Source organism: Trachypithecus francoisi, unplaced genomic scaffold (genome assembly GCF_009764315.1).
Source record: "Trachypithecus francoisi isolate TF-2019V2 unplaced genomic scaffold, Tfra_2.0 Lachesis_group8, whole genome shotgun sequence".
In the NCBI taxonomy this organism is placed as follows: Eukaryota; Metazoa; Chordata; class Mammalia; order Primates; family Cercopithecidae; genus Trachypithecus; species Trachypithecus francoisi.
In genome coordinates this window covers 6,100,279-6,120,516 of record NW_022681473.1, presented here as the reverse complement: position 1 = coordinate 6,120,516, position 20,238 = coordinate 6,100,279, and the positions used below count along the sequence as shown (strand labels likewise).

The 20,238-nt window shown below is 57.1% G+C and overlaps 1 protein-coding gene across 2 annotated transcripts in view; it reads left to right on the top strand.

Annotated features, from left to right (window-relative positions):
• The window catches only part of LRP5 (LDL receptor related protein 5), a 142,520-nt gene that overhangs the window by 59,185 nt on the left and 63,097 nt on the right, over positions 1 to 20,238 (top strand). For both annotated transcript variants that reach the window (XM_033204153.1, XM_033204155.1), the window contains exon 6: positions 19,618 to 20,014. In XM_033204153.1, coding sequence (XP_033060044.1) covers positions 19,618 to 20,014 — 397 coding nt within the window. The remainder of the gene's footprint in view (positions 1 to 19,617; positions 20,015 to 20,238) is intronic.

The window sequence follows — 20,238 nt, the reverse complement described above, 5'->3', positions numbered from 1 at the left end:
TAGTGCCTGAAGGGTATCTTTTTTTTTTTTTTTTTTGAGACAGAGTCTTGTTCTGTCGTCCAGGTTGGAGTGCAGTGGCTCACAGCAGCTTCCACCTCCCAGGTTCAAGTGATTCTCCTGCCTCAGCCTCCCAAGCAGCTGGGATTACAGGCGCCCGCCACCATGCCTGGCTAATTTTTGTATGTTTAGTAGAGACGGGGTTTCACCGCGTTGGCTAGGCTGGTCTCGAACTCCTAACCTCAGGTGATCCGCCTGCCTTAGCCTCCCAAAGTTCTAGGATCACAGGCAGGAGCTGCTGTGCCTGGCCTATGCCTGAATGATATATTGATTTTTTTTTTTTTTTTTTTTGAGGCGCAGTCTCGCTCTGTCACCCAGGCTGGAGTGCAATGGCGCGATCTCGGCTCACTGCAAGCTCCGCCTCCTGGGTTCACTCCATTCTCCTGCTTCAGCCTCCTGAGTAGCTGGGACTACAGGCGCCGCCACCACGCCCGGCTAATTTTTTTGGTATTTTAGTAGAGACGGGGTTTCACCATGTTAGCCAGGATGGTCTCGATCTCCTGACCTCGTGATCTGCCCGCCTCGGCCTCCCAAAGTGCTGGGATTACAGGCGTGAGCCACCACGCCCAGCCTGTCTGAATAATATCTTATCAAGACGTCTTTTAGGCATCCTCCCGCTATGGGGCATGTCTGTTCTCTTTGTGTTTTTGCCATTTCTGAGTCTCGCTGCTGTGGGTTAGGGGTGGGCAGGTGAGAGCTGGCTTGGGGTCTGGCCACTGGAGTTAGAGGGCGCAGGGCCTGGTGTGTGTTGCCACCATCGATTGGTGATGTCTGCCTAAATGCTGTGTTGCGTCTGTTGGGAATGTCTGCCCTGGAGAGCAATGGACATGTAGGAAGCAGGTGTGGTCACCATCTCTGCTCTTGGGGTGTCAAAGCAAGGCTGAGTGTGGACATTTGTCCAAGGAATGGGGAAGGGACACAGCCCCCACAGCAAGCAGATCGTGCAGTCGTGCCTCTCAGGTGCCTTGCCCCAACAGTGGAAGGGTCATTCGAGGTCAGGAGTTCAAGACCAGTCTGGCCAACATGGTGGCCAACATGGTGAAACCCCGTCCCTACTAAAAATACAAAACTTAGCTGGGCAGCAGTGGTGCACCTGTAATGACAGCTATGTAGGAGATTGAGGCAAGAGAACATGTTGCCCAGGGAGCTTTTGTTAAGGGTCCCTGTGTGGTTCCCTCATGCATCAGAGTTCCAGGAACTCTGATAGGCCCTGATAAAACCCCAGACTCATGGCTCAGTGAAGTTGCACAGCTGGACAAGCTTGGAGACCTCAAATAACTTGCCCAGGCTACCCTGGCTTGCAAAGGGCCACTGCTCATCCAGGGGTGGACGGTGCTGTGCCGGATGCCTGGCATGCAGTGGGTGCCCAGTGTCCAGCTGCCATGTCCACTGTCCATGCCCTTATCACCGTCATGTTGTCACCATGACCGGCATCTTCGGTGCTGTGGCTGGTGCCAGGCCTGTGAGAGCTGGGGCAGGTTCGCTCAGGGTCCAGGTTTGCCTGCATCGTCCCAGAATCCTCTCACACCCAGGGGAGGGGGCTGTCATTGGGAGCTAGTAAAGGGGTGTTGCTTTCTTTCCCAACCAGAAGAGGCAGGGGCCGTAGACTTAGGTGGAGCCCCTGGCTCTTTGCTGGCCCCCAGGATTCTGACAGCTGGGCCTTCTGAGCCCTGGGGACTGGCTGCCCGTGGCCGAGCCCTTCAAGGGCATTGCACTCCTTCTGCAAATGTCACATCCTGTCTCCATGTCCAGACCCAGAGCAGCCCTGGGGAGTCCTCAGGGCTCATTTTCCTGCAAGGGGTGGGTGGGGTGGGTTGGGACAGGCCCTGTGGTGATTAGAGGAGGCTGCCTGCGCTCACAGCGGGTGGTTGGGCTACCCAGAGGAGGAGGCCCCTGCAGGCTGGCAGGCGGCCTGTTGGCTCTGGCCCCAGCCCTGTGCTCTGTGGCATGGAGCTGACACCACAGACACCTGTGGGGTTGGACCACTGGATTAGCAGAAAGCCCTGCCTTTCCTGTTGGAAGCTTTCCCATTCCAGAGCCGTCAGGGCTGCGGGGGCTGAGCACGCAGCTCCACGATCCTTGGAGACTCAGCCGTCAGGGGTCACCTTTCTCTGGTCTTGTGGGAGCTGTTTTTGCCCCCAGCTGTGAGAGGCAGTTTTACACATAACTCAGTTGGAGCATGAGTGGCATGCAGGAGAAAAACATTTTGTGTCATTTAGATGCCCTGCTTGGGCGGGACTCTGGGCTGGGAACGTCCACATGCAGCCAGTGCGGGGACTGTGTTACTCTGAGCCTGAATCTTTCTGCTTTGGTTCCAGATGCTGTGTGTAGGGTGTTCTGTCAAAGGGAGAAAAAAGCTCCTCGATGACACAGAAAGATGCAACCGGGAGTCTGTTTTTGCATGAGGATGTGAGCGTTTCAGTTCACTGTTTTTGTAAGCATGGTTCCCCAGCCTGACCTCAGGGCTGCCTGGAGATGCGCCCCACCCGCTTCCCGTTAATTAACTGGCTGGTGCTGGGTGTGGATTCTGGCTTCTCCGTCTCCCTGCCCTGGATCCTTTTGAAGCTGAAGGGTTCCAGGGGCAGCTGGTGTGGAAAAGGGGAGATAGAGTTTTCTAGAGGTTTTACAGTTGAGAAAAAAGCTAAACTCTTCTCAGAAGCGTTTCAAGGGTTTGTCACCAAGGTGGCTCTCTGCAAATTCGAGATGGTTTTAGAAAATCTTTCCGTATTTCTTTTTTTTTTTTGAGACGGAGTCTCGCTCTGTCACCCGGGCTGGAGTGCAGTGGCCGGATCTCAGCTCACTGCAAGCTCCGCCTCCTGGGTTTACGCCATTCTCCTGCCTCAGCCTCCCGAGTAGCTGGGACTACAGGCACCCGCCACCTCGCCCGGCTAGTTTTTTGTATTTCTTAGTAGAGACGGGGTTTCACCATGTTAGCCAGGATGGTCTCGATCTCCTGACCTCGTGATCACCCGTCTCGGCCTCCCAAAGTGCTGGGATTACAGGCTTGAGCCACTGCGCCCGGCCGATCTTTCCGTATTTCTTAATCCAGAGGGAGATGGGGATGGGTGAGAAACGGCTTTGTCCTTAAGAAAGTCATGTTCTGGTTGGAGGACAGGCGCAGCCTGGCGTTGAAGTTGGTGAGTCAGAGACGGACCTGTGAGCGGGGCCAAAATGGAGCATGGGCTTCAGACGTCACAAAGCAGACCACGCGGCATGCTGGGGCTTTAGTATCCAAATGTCCTGCCCTCCAGGTTGTATTCCTTGCCATAAAATATCACATTAAAGGAAAGTGTTTTGTTAAAAGACCACAGTCCTGTCACCTGAGCACAGTCGCTGTTCTCCTTTCCTCTGTGGCTTTCCAGGCTGCAGGCACCTGTTGGTGGTATGGCTGTGCACCCGGCAGGCATGAATTAGCTGTGCAGCGTGGCTGCTGACGGGACACCTCGCCTCGACCGAAAACCACCTGGAGATAGCAGCTGCTCACCCAGGGGCAACGTGAAGAAAACGTGAAATTCTGTTGCTTGTTGCAGGTGACAGCACGGCTCTGAGGTCCCAGTGGGCAGAGGCCTCGTGCAGGGCACCTCGCCAGCCAGGATGTCAGAGCTGGCCGGAAGGAGCGGTGCCCGTGGAGGGCTGCCAGTGCCCAGGGAGCCTTCCGAGGTGTCACGTTGAGCAATGAAATTCAGAGTCGGGCAGAGGAGGCCCTGGGGTCACACGGGGATCTCTTCCTGGCTATAGGTTGGTGAGGTCCAGTGTCCGGGGGTGAAGGATAGAGGCCCCGTGGCGAGGGCTCCAGAGCTGGCCCTGGGCTAGCGGAAATGTGAGTAATGAAGGAGGCTGTGCTGGTGGGCCTTGTGCCTGTTCCAGAGGGAGGCATTGGGAGTGATGTTTAGGCCGAGAGGAGTCAGGATGGAGGACATGACTTGGTTTGTAGTTGGGAGCCGGCCAAGGACTGGTGTTAAGGAAATGCAGTGTCAGGCAGACCTGGGACTGGTGGCAAGGAGGTGCAGTGTCAGGCAGACCTGGGACCGTGGTGGCGAGGAAATGCAGTGTCAGGCAGACCCGGGACTGTGGTGGCGAGGAGGTGCAGTGTCAGGCAGACCCGGGACTGTGGTGGCGAGGAGGTGCAGTGTCAGGCAGACCCGGGACTGTGGTGGCGAGGAGGTGCAGTGTCAGGCAGACCCGGGACTGTGGTGGCGAGGAGGTGCAGTGTCAGGCAGACCCGGGACTGTGGTGGTGAGGAGGTGCAGTGTCAGGCAGACCCGGGACTGTGGTGGTGAGGAGGTGCAGTGTCAGGCAGACGCGGGACTGTGGTGGTGAGGAGGTGCAGTGTCAGGCAGACGCGGGACTGTGGTGGTGAGGAGGTGCAGTGTCAGGCAGACGCGGGACTGTGGTGGTGAGGAGGTGCAGTGTCAGGCAGACGCGGGACTGTGGTGGTGAGGAGGTGCAGTGTCAGGCAGACGCGGGACTGTGGTGTGAGGAGGTGCAGTGTCAGGCAGACGCGGGACTGTGGTGGTGAGGAGGTGCAGTGTCAGGCAGACGCGGGACTGTGGTGGCGAGGAAATGCAGTGTCAGGCAGATGCGGGACTGTGGTGGCGAGGAACTGCAGTGTCAGGCAGACCTGGGACTGTGGTGGTGAGGAAATGCAGTGTCAGGCAGAGCCGGGACTGGTGGCGAGGAAGTGCAGTGTCAGGCACACCCGGGACTGTGGTGGCGAGGAAGTGCAGTGTCAGGCAGACCCGGGACTGTGGTGGCGAGGAAGTGCAGTGTCAGGCACACCCGGGACTGTGGTGGTGAGGAGGTACGGTGTCAGGCAGACCCGGGACTTGGGGCACCTAGTTCCACTTGTGGGCCAGCTTTCTATTTTTTGTCATTGTGTTGGGACCTTAGGAAGGTGACTTAGCCTCTCTGAGCTTCAGTTTCTCCGTTGGTAGAAAGGGGGTGATTACACTCCCCCATCCATGGGGTTTGGAGGAAGGCCGTGGGGGTCGTGCTGAGCAGTGCAATGATGCAGGCCATCTGGGTCAGTGCCGGGGGAGCAAGGCTTCCTTCGGAGGTTGTAATCAGAAGTAGCCTCCAAGGCTGGGTGCTGGCAGGAGGAGCTGAGGAGGGGTGAAGGGGCAATGGGGAGAACAGCTCACACAGCTGGCGGGCCAACCTGGGGAGGACAGAGTAGGGTGTGCTGGGCGCTCCAGGCATGTGGCTCCCTTTCCTGTGGGACGAAGGCCAGCATGGGGGCAGGGCCTGGCTGTGTCAGAAACACTCAGACTCTTAAGACACATCCAGAGTCCCCGGCCCCGCCCCAAGCCACCCAGCCCACGAGAAGGAACGGGGTGGGCAGGTGGGGCCAGATCTGCGAGTTCCCCAGGTAGGGCTGTGTGTGGCAGGTTGTGGCGGGGCAGCGCTGGCACGGCCGGAAACATCTCGGGGTTTGAAGCCAGAGGCTCAGGTGAGATTCGAGGGTCCCTGGGACTCCCTCCAGGGTGTCTGACCGTTTATCTCTCATGGAGTTACAGGCGAAGACATTTCTGTGATGTTTTGAATTCGGCTTTTTCCTGAGTAAATGAAAGCCAGCCAGGTGGAGGGAGTTGGGTGCCTTCCCCAAGGAAGGGGCTGAGAGGGTGGTCACGCCGGGACCCCAAGGGACGGGGAGCAGCGTTCCCAGGGGCACACAGGCAGCCTCCAAGAGGTGGGGATGCGTGGGGGTCCCTGCACTGCTGTGTGCCTTCAGGGCAGCGCCATTTGCGTGGCCTCTGAGCTGCAGGGTGACCGCCGGCCCTGGGCTGTCTGTGTCCTGGCTCCCTCGCCCCTCCTGAAGTGACCCCCATGAGACAGGGCAGGCATGTCCTGCGAGCAGCCCTCTGCCGCCCAGCGTGGCCGGGGCTCGGGGGGACCACGGCGGCTGCGATTCTGCTCTCTGCAGCTCAGAGTTACTCTCATCCCCGGCAGTCGAGTGCAGAGCCTGGGCCTCCCGGCTTCCCCACCCCCTCCACACAGCCCCGGGACCGAGGCAGCAGCTGGCTTCGGTTTCTGCCATGTTTTTCCAATTATGTGGAATGAGCTAAAAACAGCAGGAGTGGGGCCTTATTTGGGAGTTGCCACCACCGTCCTTGGAAGCTGTTGTCCCTCACGGCCACCCCTCCAGCCCCATCCTCTGTGGAACGTGCCCCTGTTGCTTTGACTTTTGTCGCCCGCACATGCCTCCTGCTTGGGGGCCTTTGGGCAGTGGGCTTAGCGGCGTGCGCCCTGCCACTCGGGCCACACATGCCCAGGCCGGCGGCTCTCAGGGCCGTGTCCAGAGGGTGGCCAGGCAGTGCTCCCGGCAGCGCCCAGATGAGGCTGGGGTGCGGCTTGGGGATTTGCGGGCCGCCGGCCACAGCTCACCCAGACAGAGTTTTAACAGATGTTCGTCTGTCAGAGACAGGAAACAAAAAGAAGTCGGGGATGGAGTGGGGGCGGCGGGAGGAACAGAGGGGGCCACTGTGGAGTCTGACAGGCAGACTGACAGCTGGAGCCGACGGCAAAGCCCCTCACATCCATCCGTCTGTCCGGGCGGATTAGCCCAGGGAGCAGGGCCCGCTCAGCTCGGGGCCGAATAACGGGCGTTTGTTCCCAGAGTCTGGCTGTCTTGTCACTTATCAGGGAAGTAGGTCAAAGGGAAAAAAGAAAGGAGGTCCTGAGGGGCCCAGTCAGCCGCTGCCGGGCGGTGATTGGCGTTGACTTTGCAAACAGAAGGCAGCTGCTGTTCTCAGCCATGGACCGTGAATTTTTAATAGCAAGAAAATCAGCTCGCACGGTTCAGGAAGTTGTGGAAGAAGCCTGAGTGCTAACTTTATTTTTTTAATTGAGGTATAACTTGCAGGCAATAAAACACACACATTTTAACGTGTACATTTGGATTAACTTTGACAGCTGCGTATGTCTGCATGACTACTACCCGGTCCAGACAGAGAACATTTCCACCACTGGGAAAGCTCCCGGTGCCCCTTTGCTGTCCTCAACCCCCGCCCCCTCCACCACTCTCCTGACTTCTATCGCTGTGGATTAGCGTTGCCTGTTCCAGAATTAAGTGGAAATAGAACCACGCAGCTGTGCTCTTCTGCTTTTTGGCCTGAATCCTCACTTTCAGGGCTGATGCAAGCGGAGAGGGGCGCACCGTATTCCTGGAGAACGCTGTCACCGTGGGGCGGAGGCACAGGTGAATGGCACCTCTGGGGTGGGTGAACTCTGGGCGCCCTTTCCACAGGCTCAGAGTTAGACTGTGGTCACTCCGGCCACTGGTTTTGTACCCTGCGGCCTCTTCCATGTCCCCCTTGTGACTGCAGCATAAGCCCGGCTTTGTGCTGACCCCAGACCACCTCCGCAACTCCAACAGCTTCCCTTTATTTTCAGAGGCGAGTTTTGTGCTTGCAGGGTGCAGGCCCTGATGGCACCCCCATGTTTCACAGACAAAGCCCCTGTGTGGCTGTGGGCACGCCTTGCCCTTTCTGCATTTGGTGATGACTCCTTGTTTGGTTTCACTGACCGTGCCCTGTGCCTCTGCTCTCCCTGCCTAGTTCCGTGTGCCCTGGGGTCAGTGATAGAAGACACGGCCCCGGGCCCCAGGTGTGCTAAGCTGACACCTCGGCCGCCACTCACCTGCAGAGAGACACTAGAAGTCTCCGACTCCCTTCCTGGCCCCAACTCTATTTTTCTACCTTTACTGCCTATTGCAATGGAAATGCACGGTTTGCCTCTCCCTGCACACATCTGAGTGTGGACCTCCCTGCCCCCGCTCGTGCTGTGCCTGCCACCCGGAGCACCCTTCCCCTGCCCCCTGCCACAGCACCCCTCCATCCAGACCCCGCTCCTGCACATGGCTCCTCTGCCCACGCCCAGCCCTCTGAGAGTGTGGCAGGTGTGCTCCCTGGAGCAGAGCTGGGCTCTTCCTCTTCCTGTGTCCCACGAGACCAACACCAGGACCCAGGAAACAGGCTGGGAGAGTTCAGTAACACCTTCAAGAGTGTTTAAGAGCTGAGGTTCTTTGGTCTTCAGTGGAGCTGGCAATGACTTTCTCGACTTTGTGAAGAGAAGCCCCCCGTCTCTGTGCCAACTCTGGGGACGTGATTGAATGGAAATCAGAACATCTGAGTTCCGGCCTCAGCCCTCTGCTGTGTGGCTGTGAAATGCAGGCCCCGTGTGCCTTGCTGACCTGGGAGTGTCGAAAGGACGGTGTCTGGGCAAGGATTTATAAATTGCAGCGCGCCCTGCGCTTGTGTTAGATGGGGCCGCGTGAACTACTGATAGTCGACTGTCTTCCGTCACTCGGGGCAGTGGGCGTGAACTACTGATAGTCAACTGTCTTCCGTCACTCGGGGCAGTGGGCGTGAACTACTGATAGTCAACTGTCTTCCGTCACTCGGGGCAGTGGGCGTGAACTACTGAGAGTCAACTGTCTTCCGTCACTCGGGGCAGTGGTACTGTCACATGGTTCCATTCTAATCCGTTATTTTGGCCACTACCACTGAGGCGGAGTGGGTGACCGAAGTGATGTTTGTTGGGGACCACTGCAGCTGTCATAGTCCTGAGTCCTACACCTGGGCACGCCTCCTGGGAGCTGTGTGAGGGGTCATCCGTGGCTGGCCCTGCTTCATTTTTTTTTTTTTGAGACAGAGTCTCACTCTGTCACCCAGGCTGGGGTGTAGCAGCATGATCTCGGCTCACTGCAACCTCTGCCTCCTGAGCTCAAGCAATTCTCCTGCCTTAGCCTCCCGAGTAGCTGGGACTATAGGTGTGTGCCATCACGCCCGGCTAATTTTTTCTGTTTTTAGTACAGACAGGGTTTCACCGTATTAGCCAGGATGGTCTCGATCTCCTGACCATCTCGTGATCCACCCACCTTGGCCTCCCAAAGTGCTGGGATTATAGGCGTGAGCTACCATGACTGGCCAGCCCTACTTCTTTTTTTTTTGTCTTTTTTTTTTTTTTCTTTTTGTGGAGAACGGGGTCTCGCTGTATTACCCAGGCAGGTCTCGAACTCCTGGGCTCAAGCTATCCTCCCGCCTCTGCCTCCCTGAGAGCTGGGATTACAGGCGTGAGCCACCGCGCCCGGCCCAGCCCTACTTCTTAAATGGGCCTGAGGCACGCAGTGCTGAGAGCTTGCTGAGGTCTATGGAGGAAGGGCACAGATGGGATCTGGGCCTGGGCATCCTGGCCAGTCCCCAAGGCCGCCTCCACAGAGTTTCCAGGTACAGTGGGGTGGCCTTGCAGAGGGGTGCAGTCATGCTTCAGGCCGGAGCCAGCTGCAGGGGCCACAGACGGTGTCATCAGCAGTACAAATGACCCCTGCTGTTCATTGAACACCTACTGTGTGCCTGGGTTCAGAAAGGCACCCTGTGCTGGCTTTTAAAGAGCAGGGCCGCCTGCCTAAAGGGGAGAATGTGGCCTTTTTCATTTAAGTCACCAACTGTTTTATACGTCCACGCCCCTAAATTCTTCAGTTCTAGGCAAAGATGAGAGGGCTGCCCAGACTTCATTTGCCCAATGATGCCACATTTCGCTTGTGAGGCTGTGTTCCCACCAGGGTCCCCAGCAAGGGGCTGCAAGTGTCTAATACCACAGGGAGGGCTGGCATGGTCACTTATGCCTGTAATCCCAGCACTTTGGGAGGCTGAGGTGGGTGGATCACCTGAGGTCAGGAGTTCGAGACCAGCCTGGCCAACATGGTGAAATCCTGTCCCTATAAAAATACAAAAATTAGCCGGGTATGGTAGCAGCCGCCTGTAATCCCAACTACTCGGGAGGCTGAGGCAGGAGAATTGCTTGAATCTGAGAGGCAGAGGTTGCAGTGAGCCGAGATCACACCACTGTACTCCAGCCTGGGCGGCAGAGCAAAACTCTCTCAAAAACACCACCACCCACAAGGAGGGTCTGTGTCCTGGAGCCTGGCCTCAGGCATATCCCATCTCGCTGGGGCCTGGCCTCAGGCATCCACCTCTCTGGAGCCCATTTCCCCTTGAGTCGGACATGTGCGAAGCAAGTCACGTTGCTCACTCGAGGTCATTCAGTGACAAGATGGGGCTGGGAGCCGGCGTCAGGTCTGTCTGCCGAGGGAGCAGGCACACAGCCCGTCAGATGGCACTGCCTGCCTGGGAGTGGTCACGCAGCTGTGGGCCTGAGGTTGTGGTGGGGCGTGGAGGCAGAGGCAGGCAGTGGGGGGCCACAGGAGGTGCTGGCTGGCACCAGGGGATGGGGAGGAAGGGACCCGCCTGCAGGCCCCTTCCTGAGGCTGTCTCTGACTTGGTGCTCTGGCTGCCCCGACCCCAGGCAGAGAGGCAACTTCCCTGTTTTAGAGCTGCGCAGACTGCAGGCCAGGGTGTCTGCCGGCTGCTCCTGGCGGGCCACGGCCTCTCCGCGCTCGCTGGAAGACCCCCGGCACCGTGCGGGTGACAGCAGCCGGCCTCAGGTTCCAGCAGAGCCAGCATCGGGCCCAGCCACTTCCCTTGTGCTCTGTCAAAAGTGACCCTGTGGTCACTCGGCGCAGGTTCCCGGGTCAAGGTGCTGGGCTGTGGTCGCAGCATTTGCCCCACCACTTACCCCTGGGGGCAGCAGAGACACTTAATCAATTGCTAAAAAACAAAAGTAATCTGGCCTCCTGCCAGCTGGAAAGCCACTGCGGCCAGGCTGTTTATGGCCTTGGGAGCTGCACAGTGGACAGTGGCCTGCACTGTGACCCTGTTTGCCCCGCGTGCCCCAGGCCCGGGAGATGGCTAAAGCCCTCTGCCTCCCGTAAGGGCCCCTGAGAAGGAGGCCCTGGAGCTGGGAGCAGAGCTGGGGTTGGGCATCCGGGCAGCAGAGGCTGATTCTCAGCTTTCCCCGGATCTCAGTTTTCTGCCACCCGTGTGAAAAGAAGCTGGGAGAACAGAGCCGTCCTGGGGTGGTGCCAGCTGTGGTGGGAGGCCTGCGGTGGGAGCCTCTGGGGGGCACTGGACCTTTCCTGGGTGGCCTGTGGCCTGGGAGCTGCACTTGGTTTGGTACAGGAAAGTTGTGTCATCCATTCTGTCTGCAGGGATGGCTGGGGCCCTGCGGCTGGGTGAGGAGGTGGGATGGAAGTGTCCAGGGCTGCCCTGCCTCCTTTTGCCAAAATAACAAAAATTATCTTGTTTGTTGTGAAAAAACACTATTTTCCCACATTGGGGCGTGGAGGGTATTAACTGTGATGACCTTCTGAGTTCCTGCACACTGGTGACCTGTTGGCAGGGTCTCCTCCTGGCTCTGGCAGGGGTGGCTCAGGCCACTGGATGACCATGTGCTGGCCAGATAGTTCCTGGGGCTGCAGGTGGCTTATTTGGCCCCATCCTGCTCATATCCTGTCGTTCTTCCCGTCAACACATCTCAGACCCTGGAAACCGAATGAGCCTGGGGTGTCAGTACCCACACCCCGAGGCAGTTCAGTGGCGAGGTAGGTGTCTTGTTCCCCCACGTTGCCCCAGGAAGAGGGCCTGGTCCCCAGCATCCCGACCCATCTCCCTTGGAGACTGAGAGCCTCTAAGGGTAAACCCATTCACCCGTGTTTCAGAGGCTTTTTTCTTTCCTCTTATAAAATAACATTTGTACATTCACTGTAGCAAGGAAAACATTATAAAAAATAGTGACGAAAATAGATATTACCCATAATTTTGCCACCCAGAGTTAGCTGTGTCTATGTGTCTTGTGCACCTTTTCTCTGTTTATGTATCAAAATCAACTTTTAGGGTCAGACGCAGTGGCTCACGCCTGTAATCCCAGCACTTTGGGAGGCTGGAGGTGGGGTGTGGATCACTCAAGGTTGGGAGTTCCAGACCAGCCTGGCCAACATGGCGAAACTCCATCTCTACTAAAAATAAAAAATTAGCCAGGTGTGGTGGTGGGTGCCTGTAATCCCAGCTACTCAGGAGGCTGAAGCAGGAGAATTGCTTGAACATAGGAGGCAGAGGTTGCAGTGAGCCAAGATCACGCCACTGCACTCTAGCCTGGCAACAGAGCGAGACTCTGTCTCAAAAACAAAATAAATAATAAATAAATAAATAAATAAATTGCGTTTTAGGAGATTCATTCAAACTATGTGTGTAATGTGTCTGATATTTTTTCATTTATCGTTCGTGCAAATTCCTACCTCATTAACTCTTCCCCAGAGCATGCTGTTTTGTGCCTGTGTCATCACCCATCATGTTGAATGCCCTTGTTTAGATAAAATAAGTAAATTTTATTCAAAACTATTTGGGGACATTTTGGTTGTCTCCAGGTTCTTGGCCTTGAGTTTTGCTGTTCTAATGTAGCCATGGTGGTGTCTGGATGCATGAACCTCCACGCGTTCCAACTGCTGCTTCCGCCTGTGTTGTCTTAGAGAGGAAACGCTGGGGTCAGCGGCTCCCAGGCTGCTGACCAGGAAGCCTGCGGCGCTTTACAGCCCTTCTGGAAGCGGGAGGTGCCCCCACTTAAATGTCGAACAAGCCTTTCCACCTCACCAGCAACTCTGGGCGGCTCCCTTCTATTTGCAGATGACTGAGAAGTTACCGTTTTCCACGTTTACTGACTGCTCTTTTTCCTGTTAATTTGTGTTTATGGTCTTTGCTCATTTATTGCTAAGGTTTTGGTGTTGTCCCTATTGACTTGTATGCCTTTTAATTTTTTAAGCAACATTAATAGTCTTCATTTTTTTAGAGCACTTTTAAGTTTACAGAAAAATCAAGGGACAAGTACAGAGAGTTCCTTCCACCCGCTCTCCTCTTCCCCTTTTCCCCACCTCCCCTCCTTCCCCCATTGTAATTTTCTTTCTGATACTATAAAAGTCACACATGGTTGGGCGTGGTGGCTCACGCCTGTAATCCCAGCACATTGGGAGGCAGAGGCAGGCAGATCACCTGAGGTCAGGAGTTTGAGACCAGCCTGGCCAACATGGTGAAACCCTGTCTCTACTAAAACTACAAAAAATTAGCCAGGTGTGGTGGCGGGCACCTGTAATCCCAGCTGTTTGGGGGGCTGAGGCAGAAGAATTGCTTGAACCTGGGAGGCAGAGCTTGCAGTGAGCCGAGATTGCGCCACTGCACTCCAGCCTGGGCAATAAGAGTGAAGCTCCATCTCAAAAACAAAGTCACACACGGTTCTTGTATGAGGGTCGTTTGGCCAAGGGGCCAGTTGGAACAGGCCATGAGCTCGGAATGCTTTTTACGTATTTACATGGTTGAGAAGAAAATCGGGAGAATAATGTTTTGGGACATGGGGAAATGACACGAAACTCGCATTTCAGTGTCCATAAATGAAGTTTTGTTTGCTCCCAGCTGTGTTGACTGAGGCAGACTGCCTTCCCACAGCTGCGGCAGAGCTGAGGAGGCGGGAAGGAGACCGTGCAGGCCGCAGCACCGAAAATATTTGCTCTCTGGCCCTTCCCAGAGTGCTTGCCGCCCTCTGTCCGACAGCTCGAAGGAAGGATAGGACCCGTCCGATGATAACCACTGTTGACATTTGAGCGCGTTTCCTTCCCGGCTTTTGTGTGAGAGTGGCAGTCTGTTTGCTTTTGTGGTTGGGATCTGCTGCACGCACGGCGGGCTGTTTGCATGAGGCTTCCTGGAGGACAGGGCTGGGCTCGGAGCTGGACGCAGTGGGGCGTGTCCTGCACGCAGTGGGGCCTCAGAAGAGAGCTGTAGCGGGCGGGGCAACGCCAACGCTAGTGGGTGCCAGGCCGCCACACTCAGATCAGCCCCGGCGACAGGTTCGGGCCACCCTCTCTCCGGCCTCCGTGCAGTGGCCCAGGCCGTCCCCTCTGCCTGGCACACTTGCCTCTGGCCTTACGCTGAAGCGCTGCTATTACCATCTGCTCACCGCTGGGACGTGGGTACGTTGAATTGTGTCCCTCAAGGAGATATGCTGAAGGTCTAACCCCAGGAACCTGTGTATGTGACCTAGTTTGGAAACAGGGTCTTGGCAGATGTAATCAAGCGAGGATGAGGTCACCCTGGAGTAGGGGGCCTGTATCCATGGTGCTGGTGTCCTCATAAGAGCAGGAGAACAGGCACTGACACTCAGGGGTGAAGGCTGCGTGGAGGCAGAGCAGGGCTTAGTGTGATGGAGGCCACAAGCCAAGGAACTCCAAGTATTTCCTGCAACACCAGAAGCTGGAAGAGGCCAGGAAGGATCCTCCCCTGGAGCCTTCAGAGGGAGTCTGTCCCTGCAGACATCTTGACTTTTGACGTTGGGGGTGCGTGCCTTGGCAGGGGCGGTGGGGGAGTTCATTTCTGATGTTAGAAGCCACCTGGTTGGCGGCAATGTGTCACAGCAGCCCCTGGCAGGTCCTGCATGTCCATGTGGTCAGGAACAGAGGTGAGCAGGGGTGGATGGTGCTGAGCTGGACATGTCCATGACATCGGGCCATCCCTTGGGACTACTTTTTTGTTTTGAGGACAAGGCTGCCTACTAGGAAGCTGTGCTCTGCCTGGCCCTTGCCCCAGGCCCCTGCCCTGTGCTTGGCCTTGCGGAAGGGATGTCGTCCTTCTCTCCTGCATGCGTGCAGGAAGGGGAAAGGTCAGCAGCCCGCCTGGAGGAGGCTCGGGGGAGGGGAAGGTTGCACTTTCAGGCAACGTTGTGGGGCTGGCTATTTGTTTAAACAATCCCAAAGAAAACCATTTGGCCAAACTGTTAGTTTCTTTTTTTTTTTTTTTTTTTTTGAGACGGAGTCGTGCTCTGTCTCCAGGCTGGAGTGCAGTGGCCAGATCTCAGCTCACTGTAAGCTCCACCTCCCGGGTTTACGCCATTCTCCTGCCTCAGCCTCCCGAGTAGCTGGGACTACAGGCACCCGCCACCTCGCCCGGCTAGTTTTTTGTATTTTTTTAGTAGAGACGGGGTTTCACCATGTTAGCCAGGATGGTCTCGATCTCCTGACCTCATGATCTGCCCGTCTCGGCCTCCCAAAGTGCTGGGATTACAGGCTTGAGCCACCGCGCCCGGCCCAAACTATTAGTTTCTAAACAATTTACTTCCTTGGTGTTTAAATAAACTCCTACCTAGGCTCCGTAGCTGGTCCCAGGGAAGGAGTTGGTCTCTCTTCTTTATAGCCTGGCACAGTCCCCTGCACCTGCCCCTCCCAACCCCAGGTCTGCTTCCCCGTGGCCATGGCTGCTGCTTGGACCTCCCTACACACAGAACCTCCTGGAGGCCAGCTGTGGGCACCAGCCTTGACAGGCATCTGGCAGAGCCCAGGCTGCTGGCGCTCTCTCTGCAGCTGCTCCCTGCTGGCCTAGCTGGACAGAGTCCCCACCACCCCCGGGGTCACCTCTGTGCTGGTCACAGCTCACTCAGAGCTTCAGGCAAATGGGTTGGGTCCTGCCTCTCTCCCAGCTGTCTCCGTCTCTGCAAAACTCAAAAACCTCAGAGGCCTTGCAGCCTGAGGGGTGTCAGGGGCTCTTCCTTGAAGTCGGTAAACACCTGCAGATTGACCCAGCAGTGAGGGACCGCCTCCCACAGGGGTTTCTTTACTCCTAAGCAATTGGAACAGATGCGAGAATGGGTTCCTGACGGTAGGACTGGAGGCCCTTAGCTGACCTAGTTAACAGAGGGCTAGGGCTGGGTGTGCTCAGCCCCTGAAGGTTCTAGACCCGTTTGGGACACCCCACCAGAACCTGCCACGTGGTGACAGCTCCCTAAATCCCAGAGGCTCTTGAGCTGAGGAGCAGACACCCCCAATCTCAGCAGGTCCGCCGCACAGACCCCATAACCCTAGCCTGCCTTTGCAGTGCAGTTTGTGGCTGTGTATCCACGGGTGGTGGTGTTCACCTAAGGTCTCTGCCCTGTGACCCCAAGGGCATCCTGAGGGCAGATCCCAAGTCTGTTTCATCCACCCCTCCTTCCCTAGCAGCTGGTCCAGGGCCTGACCTGAAGTAGCTTCCCACAGAGATACTGGTGGGATGATGAAGGCAGCCAGGCGGCAAGTGAAAAACGCGCTTCCTGCATGTGCTGGCTCCTGGGATTGAAGTGTTTGAGGAAGCGCAGTGAAGTGAGCTTTCCTCTTGTAGCTGTGTGTCCTTGGGCCGGGAACTTGCCCTCTTAGCATCGGGGTCCTTGTCAGTAGGATGGGGCATCCTCAGAGCTCAAGGGGTGTGGTGTGTGAAAATTGCCCTATTGTGTTACTTTAATGATTTGTTTTGTTTTTGAGATGAAGTCTCACCCCAACGCATAGGCTGGAGTGCAGTGGCGCGATCTCAGCTCACTGCAACCTCTGCCTCGTGGGTTCAAGTGGTTCTCCTGCCTCAGCCTCCCGAGTAGCTGGGATTACAGGTGCGTGCCACCACGCCCAGCATATTTTTGTATTTTTAGTAGAGATGGGGTTTTGCCATGTTGGCCAGGCTGGTCTTGAACTCCTGACCTCAGGTGATCCACCCGCCTCGGCCTCCCAAAGTGCTGGGATTACAAGCATGAGCCACCACGCCCGGCCTACTTTAGTGATTTCTTAGGAGGACAGAGGGAACGGTCTGGTCTGGCAAGGCAGGCTTGGAATGTGTTTTGGGATCGAGTGCTGGTTTCTGTCTGGCCCTGGTGTTCTCTGTGGGGCCACGATGGACACACTGCTGAGGTCAAGCGTGATTCGTCTCGCACTATGCCTGGCAGTCTTGTTGTAAAGTTCTGTAGACACCATGTAGACAGGATTCTTCTGGCCAACCCCTTGGGGACTTCAGGACTGTGATCTCCCCACCGTGGCTGATTAAGCAGGGACTCTTCGTGAAGTGGAGTCTCTGGTCCCCTCCAAGTTATAGCTAGACAGGGACTCGGGCACTGCCAAGTCTGGCTGATTATTCACTGGATGAGAAGACAGGCCCAGAGAGGCGCAGGAACCTGCCTGAAGTCACCCAGCACGGGCAGGCCCCAGAGGTTTCGGTCTCAGATTCTCCCTGCTCATCCCCTGGATGTAGTGCCACTGTGGGCGTGGGGCTGTGCTGGGGGCCGTGGAGAGCAGGGGGCTTGCGCCAGGACCCCAGTGAGCCAGTGGGGGTGGTGCCCTCGCCGTGGGGTAGACTGGGAGTGCGGAGCAGCCATCCACTGGGGTGTGGGGAGGAACGGCTTCCCTGAGGAGGTGGCGGTGCTGTGTGACCTGGGCCTTGAGGGACAGGTCCATTGTCAACAGAACATTTTGGGAGTGGAGCCTAGAGGGAGAAAGTTTATTGAAATTCAGAGATTCCCCTGCCCCCTACCAATATACACCAAATCGGACGCCTCTGACCAGATCTGAATTTGGCTCTCAGATATTTCCATTGTAGCTGGGCATTTAGGGCACCTTCCAAGTGCTGCCTCCACCTCACTGTCCCCAGCCTGTCTGCCTCAGTTTCCCCAGCCCTGGGCCTGTGTCGCTGTCGCCATCACCTGGGCGCCCTCTAGTGGAGGAATCAGATTATGCACTCCGGGGCTTGGAGCAGGAGTCGGGAGGGGCTCCTGTCCTTCCTTGAAACAGATGCTGGGATCCTGGAACAGTCTCTGCATACGGACGCTGGGATCCTGGAACAGTCTCTGCATACGGACGCTGGGATCCTGGAACAGTCTCTGCATTCCTCCTGGCAAAAGCCGGAGCCTGGGCACAGGCGACCATCTGTTGTTTGAAGGCTGTAGCCTGGCAGGGCACTCAGGAGACCTGGCAGTTGGCTGCAGGGCCAGGTCTAGGGGCCAGGGCATGAGGGAGGCTCTGGGCTTGTTTAGCCTTGGGCCCCTTTTCAGATTGTGACCCGGGCCCCTGTGCAGGGTCATGGCCACAGGACGCTGGGAGGGGTCTCTGACCCTGACCTTCTTGGCTCTGTGCATCCTTGAGACCAGAAAGGTTTGGAACAAATGAGTAGATGATGCCCTAACTCGGGGAAGGAGCCACATCCTGACCCCAGCAGCCTTGGCAGGATCTGTGTCGGGATTTTAGGGCACCCTGGGGGCCCCAGTGTGCATGGGTCTCCACTTGCAATTTCTGCAAGAAGCTCTGATAAATCCCAGCCGGAGTCCTAGGACACAGTCAGAAATGCTGATGCTGCTGTGTGTGGAGCCTCGGGCCATGGGGGTCAGGAGCATGTGGAGGGTGGGCCACGGGGGTTCAGAAGAGAATCCTGTAATCCGCCCGACCTGCAAACTGAGAATCCCACTGGAGGGCCATGGCTGAAAGGTCGGGGGGGTCTCTATGCGTCCTGTGGAGTGAGTGGTGAGGGATCCTTGGGTTTGCATGTGGCTGGGCCTGAGTGGCAGGACCCTGTCCACAGCTGATCCCTGGGCCATGCTGCTCAGATGCTCTCGGGGTGTTGCTGTGGTCCCCGAGGGAGTCTGAGTTCAGCTTCTGTTGTGCCGGTCATATGCTGTCAGGCCACGCTGGAGAGTTAGGCAGGGCACAGATGCCCAGAGCAGAGAGAACTTTCCTTGGGGATTTAACACATGCAAATCTTGAGGGCTGGCAAATCCTGCCCTCAGCTAGAGTGGGGGCTTTTATTTGAGACCAGAATCACCTGAGCATCCTCCTGTCTCCAGCTGTGTCCAGCCTGTCTGCAGGGACATCCTGAGAGGACCAGGTTCTCCCCTCATCCACCTGCCTAAGTGCCACTCTGAACCCTGCCCACCCGTGCTGTGGAGGGGCTTGACCTCAAGCTGCTCTGCCAGCAGCAGGCGTGGCCTCGGGGTGCAGCAGAGACCCAGGTGGCTGTGGGGTGGGTGTTTTGTAGCGTGGTTCTGAAACTTAGTTGGAAGTGCACGGATGGTGCTTTGGCTGTTCTCTGTGGGACCCTATTTAGAAACCAGGTGTGAGTTACTGGGGGTCATTGCTACGTTCTGATGGCCCAGCTGTGTGGAGGCCGCAGTGGAGGCCCCTCCAAGGAGCCAGGGCCCTGGGTCGAGCCGTGACCAGAACGCATGCCCCGGAGGTGTCTCTCATCTCGCTCCTGTGTTGCCTGGTGTGTCAAGTGGTCACGAAACTGTGTTAGCTCTTAGTGTTCCTGAAAGTGCCCCCAGGTCTCAGGCCTCAGAACCAGGCTTTCCCTTCATCTCGGTGGCCCGGGAGCATCTGGGCAATGAGTAAAGCGGGGGATTCACTTGACGGGTGCGTGTGGGCATGCTGGGGACACTGAGCAGCATGGCCCACAGGTGGGTCTGCCCCTGCAAGGCGAGCATGCTGGGGATGCTGAACAGCATGGCCAGCAGGTCGTACCTGGCGAGATTTGTGGTTGGGGCTGGTTTGTGGCCAGGAGAGGGGCTGGCAGGAGACAAGGGGGACTGTGAGGCAACTCCCACCTAGTGGTTGAAGCCCGATGGCCTGGCTGTGTGGCTCTCAGCTGGGTGTATAACCTCTCTGTACCTCGGTTCTCTTATCTGTAAAGTAAGGAAACAAACAGTGCCAGCCTCCCAGAGCTGTCATGAGGATGAACGAGTGACCATGTAGCGTGGGCTGGGTGCCTGTCACCTAACATCACCAGCCTTTGCAAGGAGAGCCCTGGGGGCCTGGCTAAGTCTTTCCCTTGGCCGGCCCACCCCAGGCCTAGTCTTGTGCCTGCTGCAGGCCCTTGACCCCTGACCCCACTGCACCTGTCTCCACAGGAGCCGAGGAGGTGCTGCTGCTTGCCCGGCGGACAGACCTACGGAGGATCTCACTGGACACACCGGACTTCACCGACATTGTGCTGCAGGTGGATGACATCCGGCATGCCATTGCCATCGACTACGACCCGCTGGAGGGCTACGTCTACTGGACGGATGACGAGGTGCGGGCCATCCGCAGGGCGTACCTGGATGGGTCTGGGGCGCAGACGCTGGTCAACACCGAGATCAACGACCCCGATGGCATCGCAGTTGACTGGGTGGCCCGAAACCTCTACTGGACCGACACGGGCACGGACCGCATTGAGGTGACGCGCCTGAACGGCACCTCCCGCAAGATCCTGGTGTCAGAGGACCTGGACGAGCCCCGAGCCATCGCACTGCACCCTGTGATGGGGTAAGACAGGCAGGGACTGGGGCCTGGAGCCTGCGCCAGGCCAAGCACAGGCGAGGGGGAGATTGACCGGGACCCGTCATTCCGGAGCATTGTCTTGCATCAGAACCCGGAGGAGAGCTTGTTAAAACACTGGCAGCTGGGCCCCACCCCCAGAGTGGTGATTCAGGAGCTCCAGGGCGGGGCTGAGGACTTGGGTTTCTAACAAGCACCCCAGTGGCCCAGTG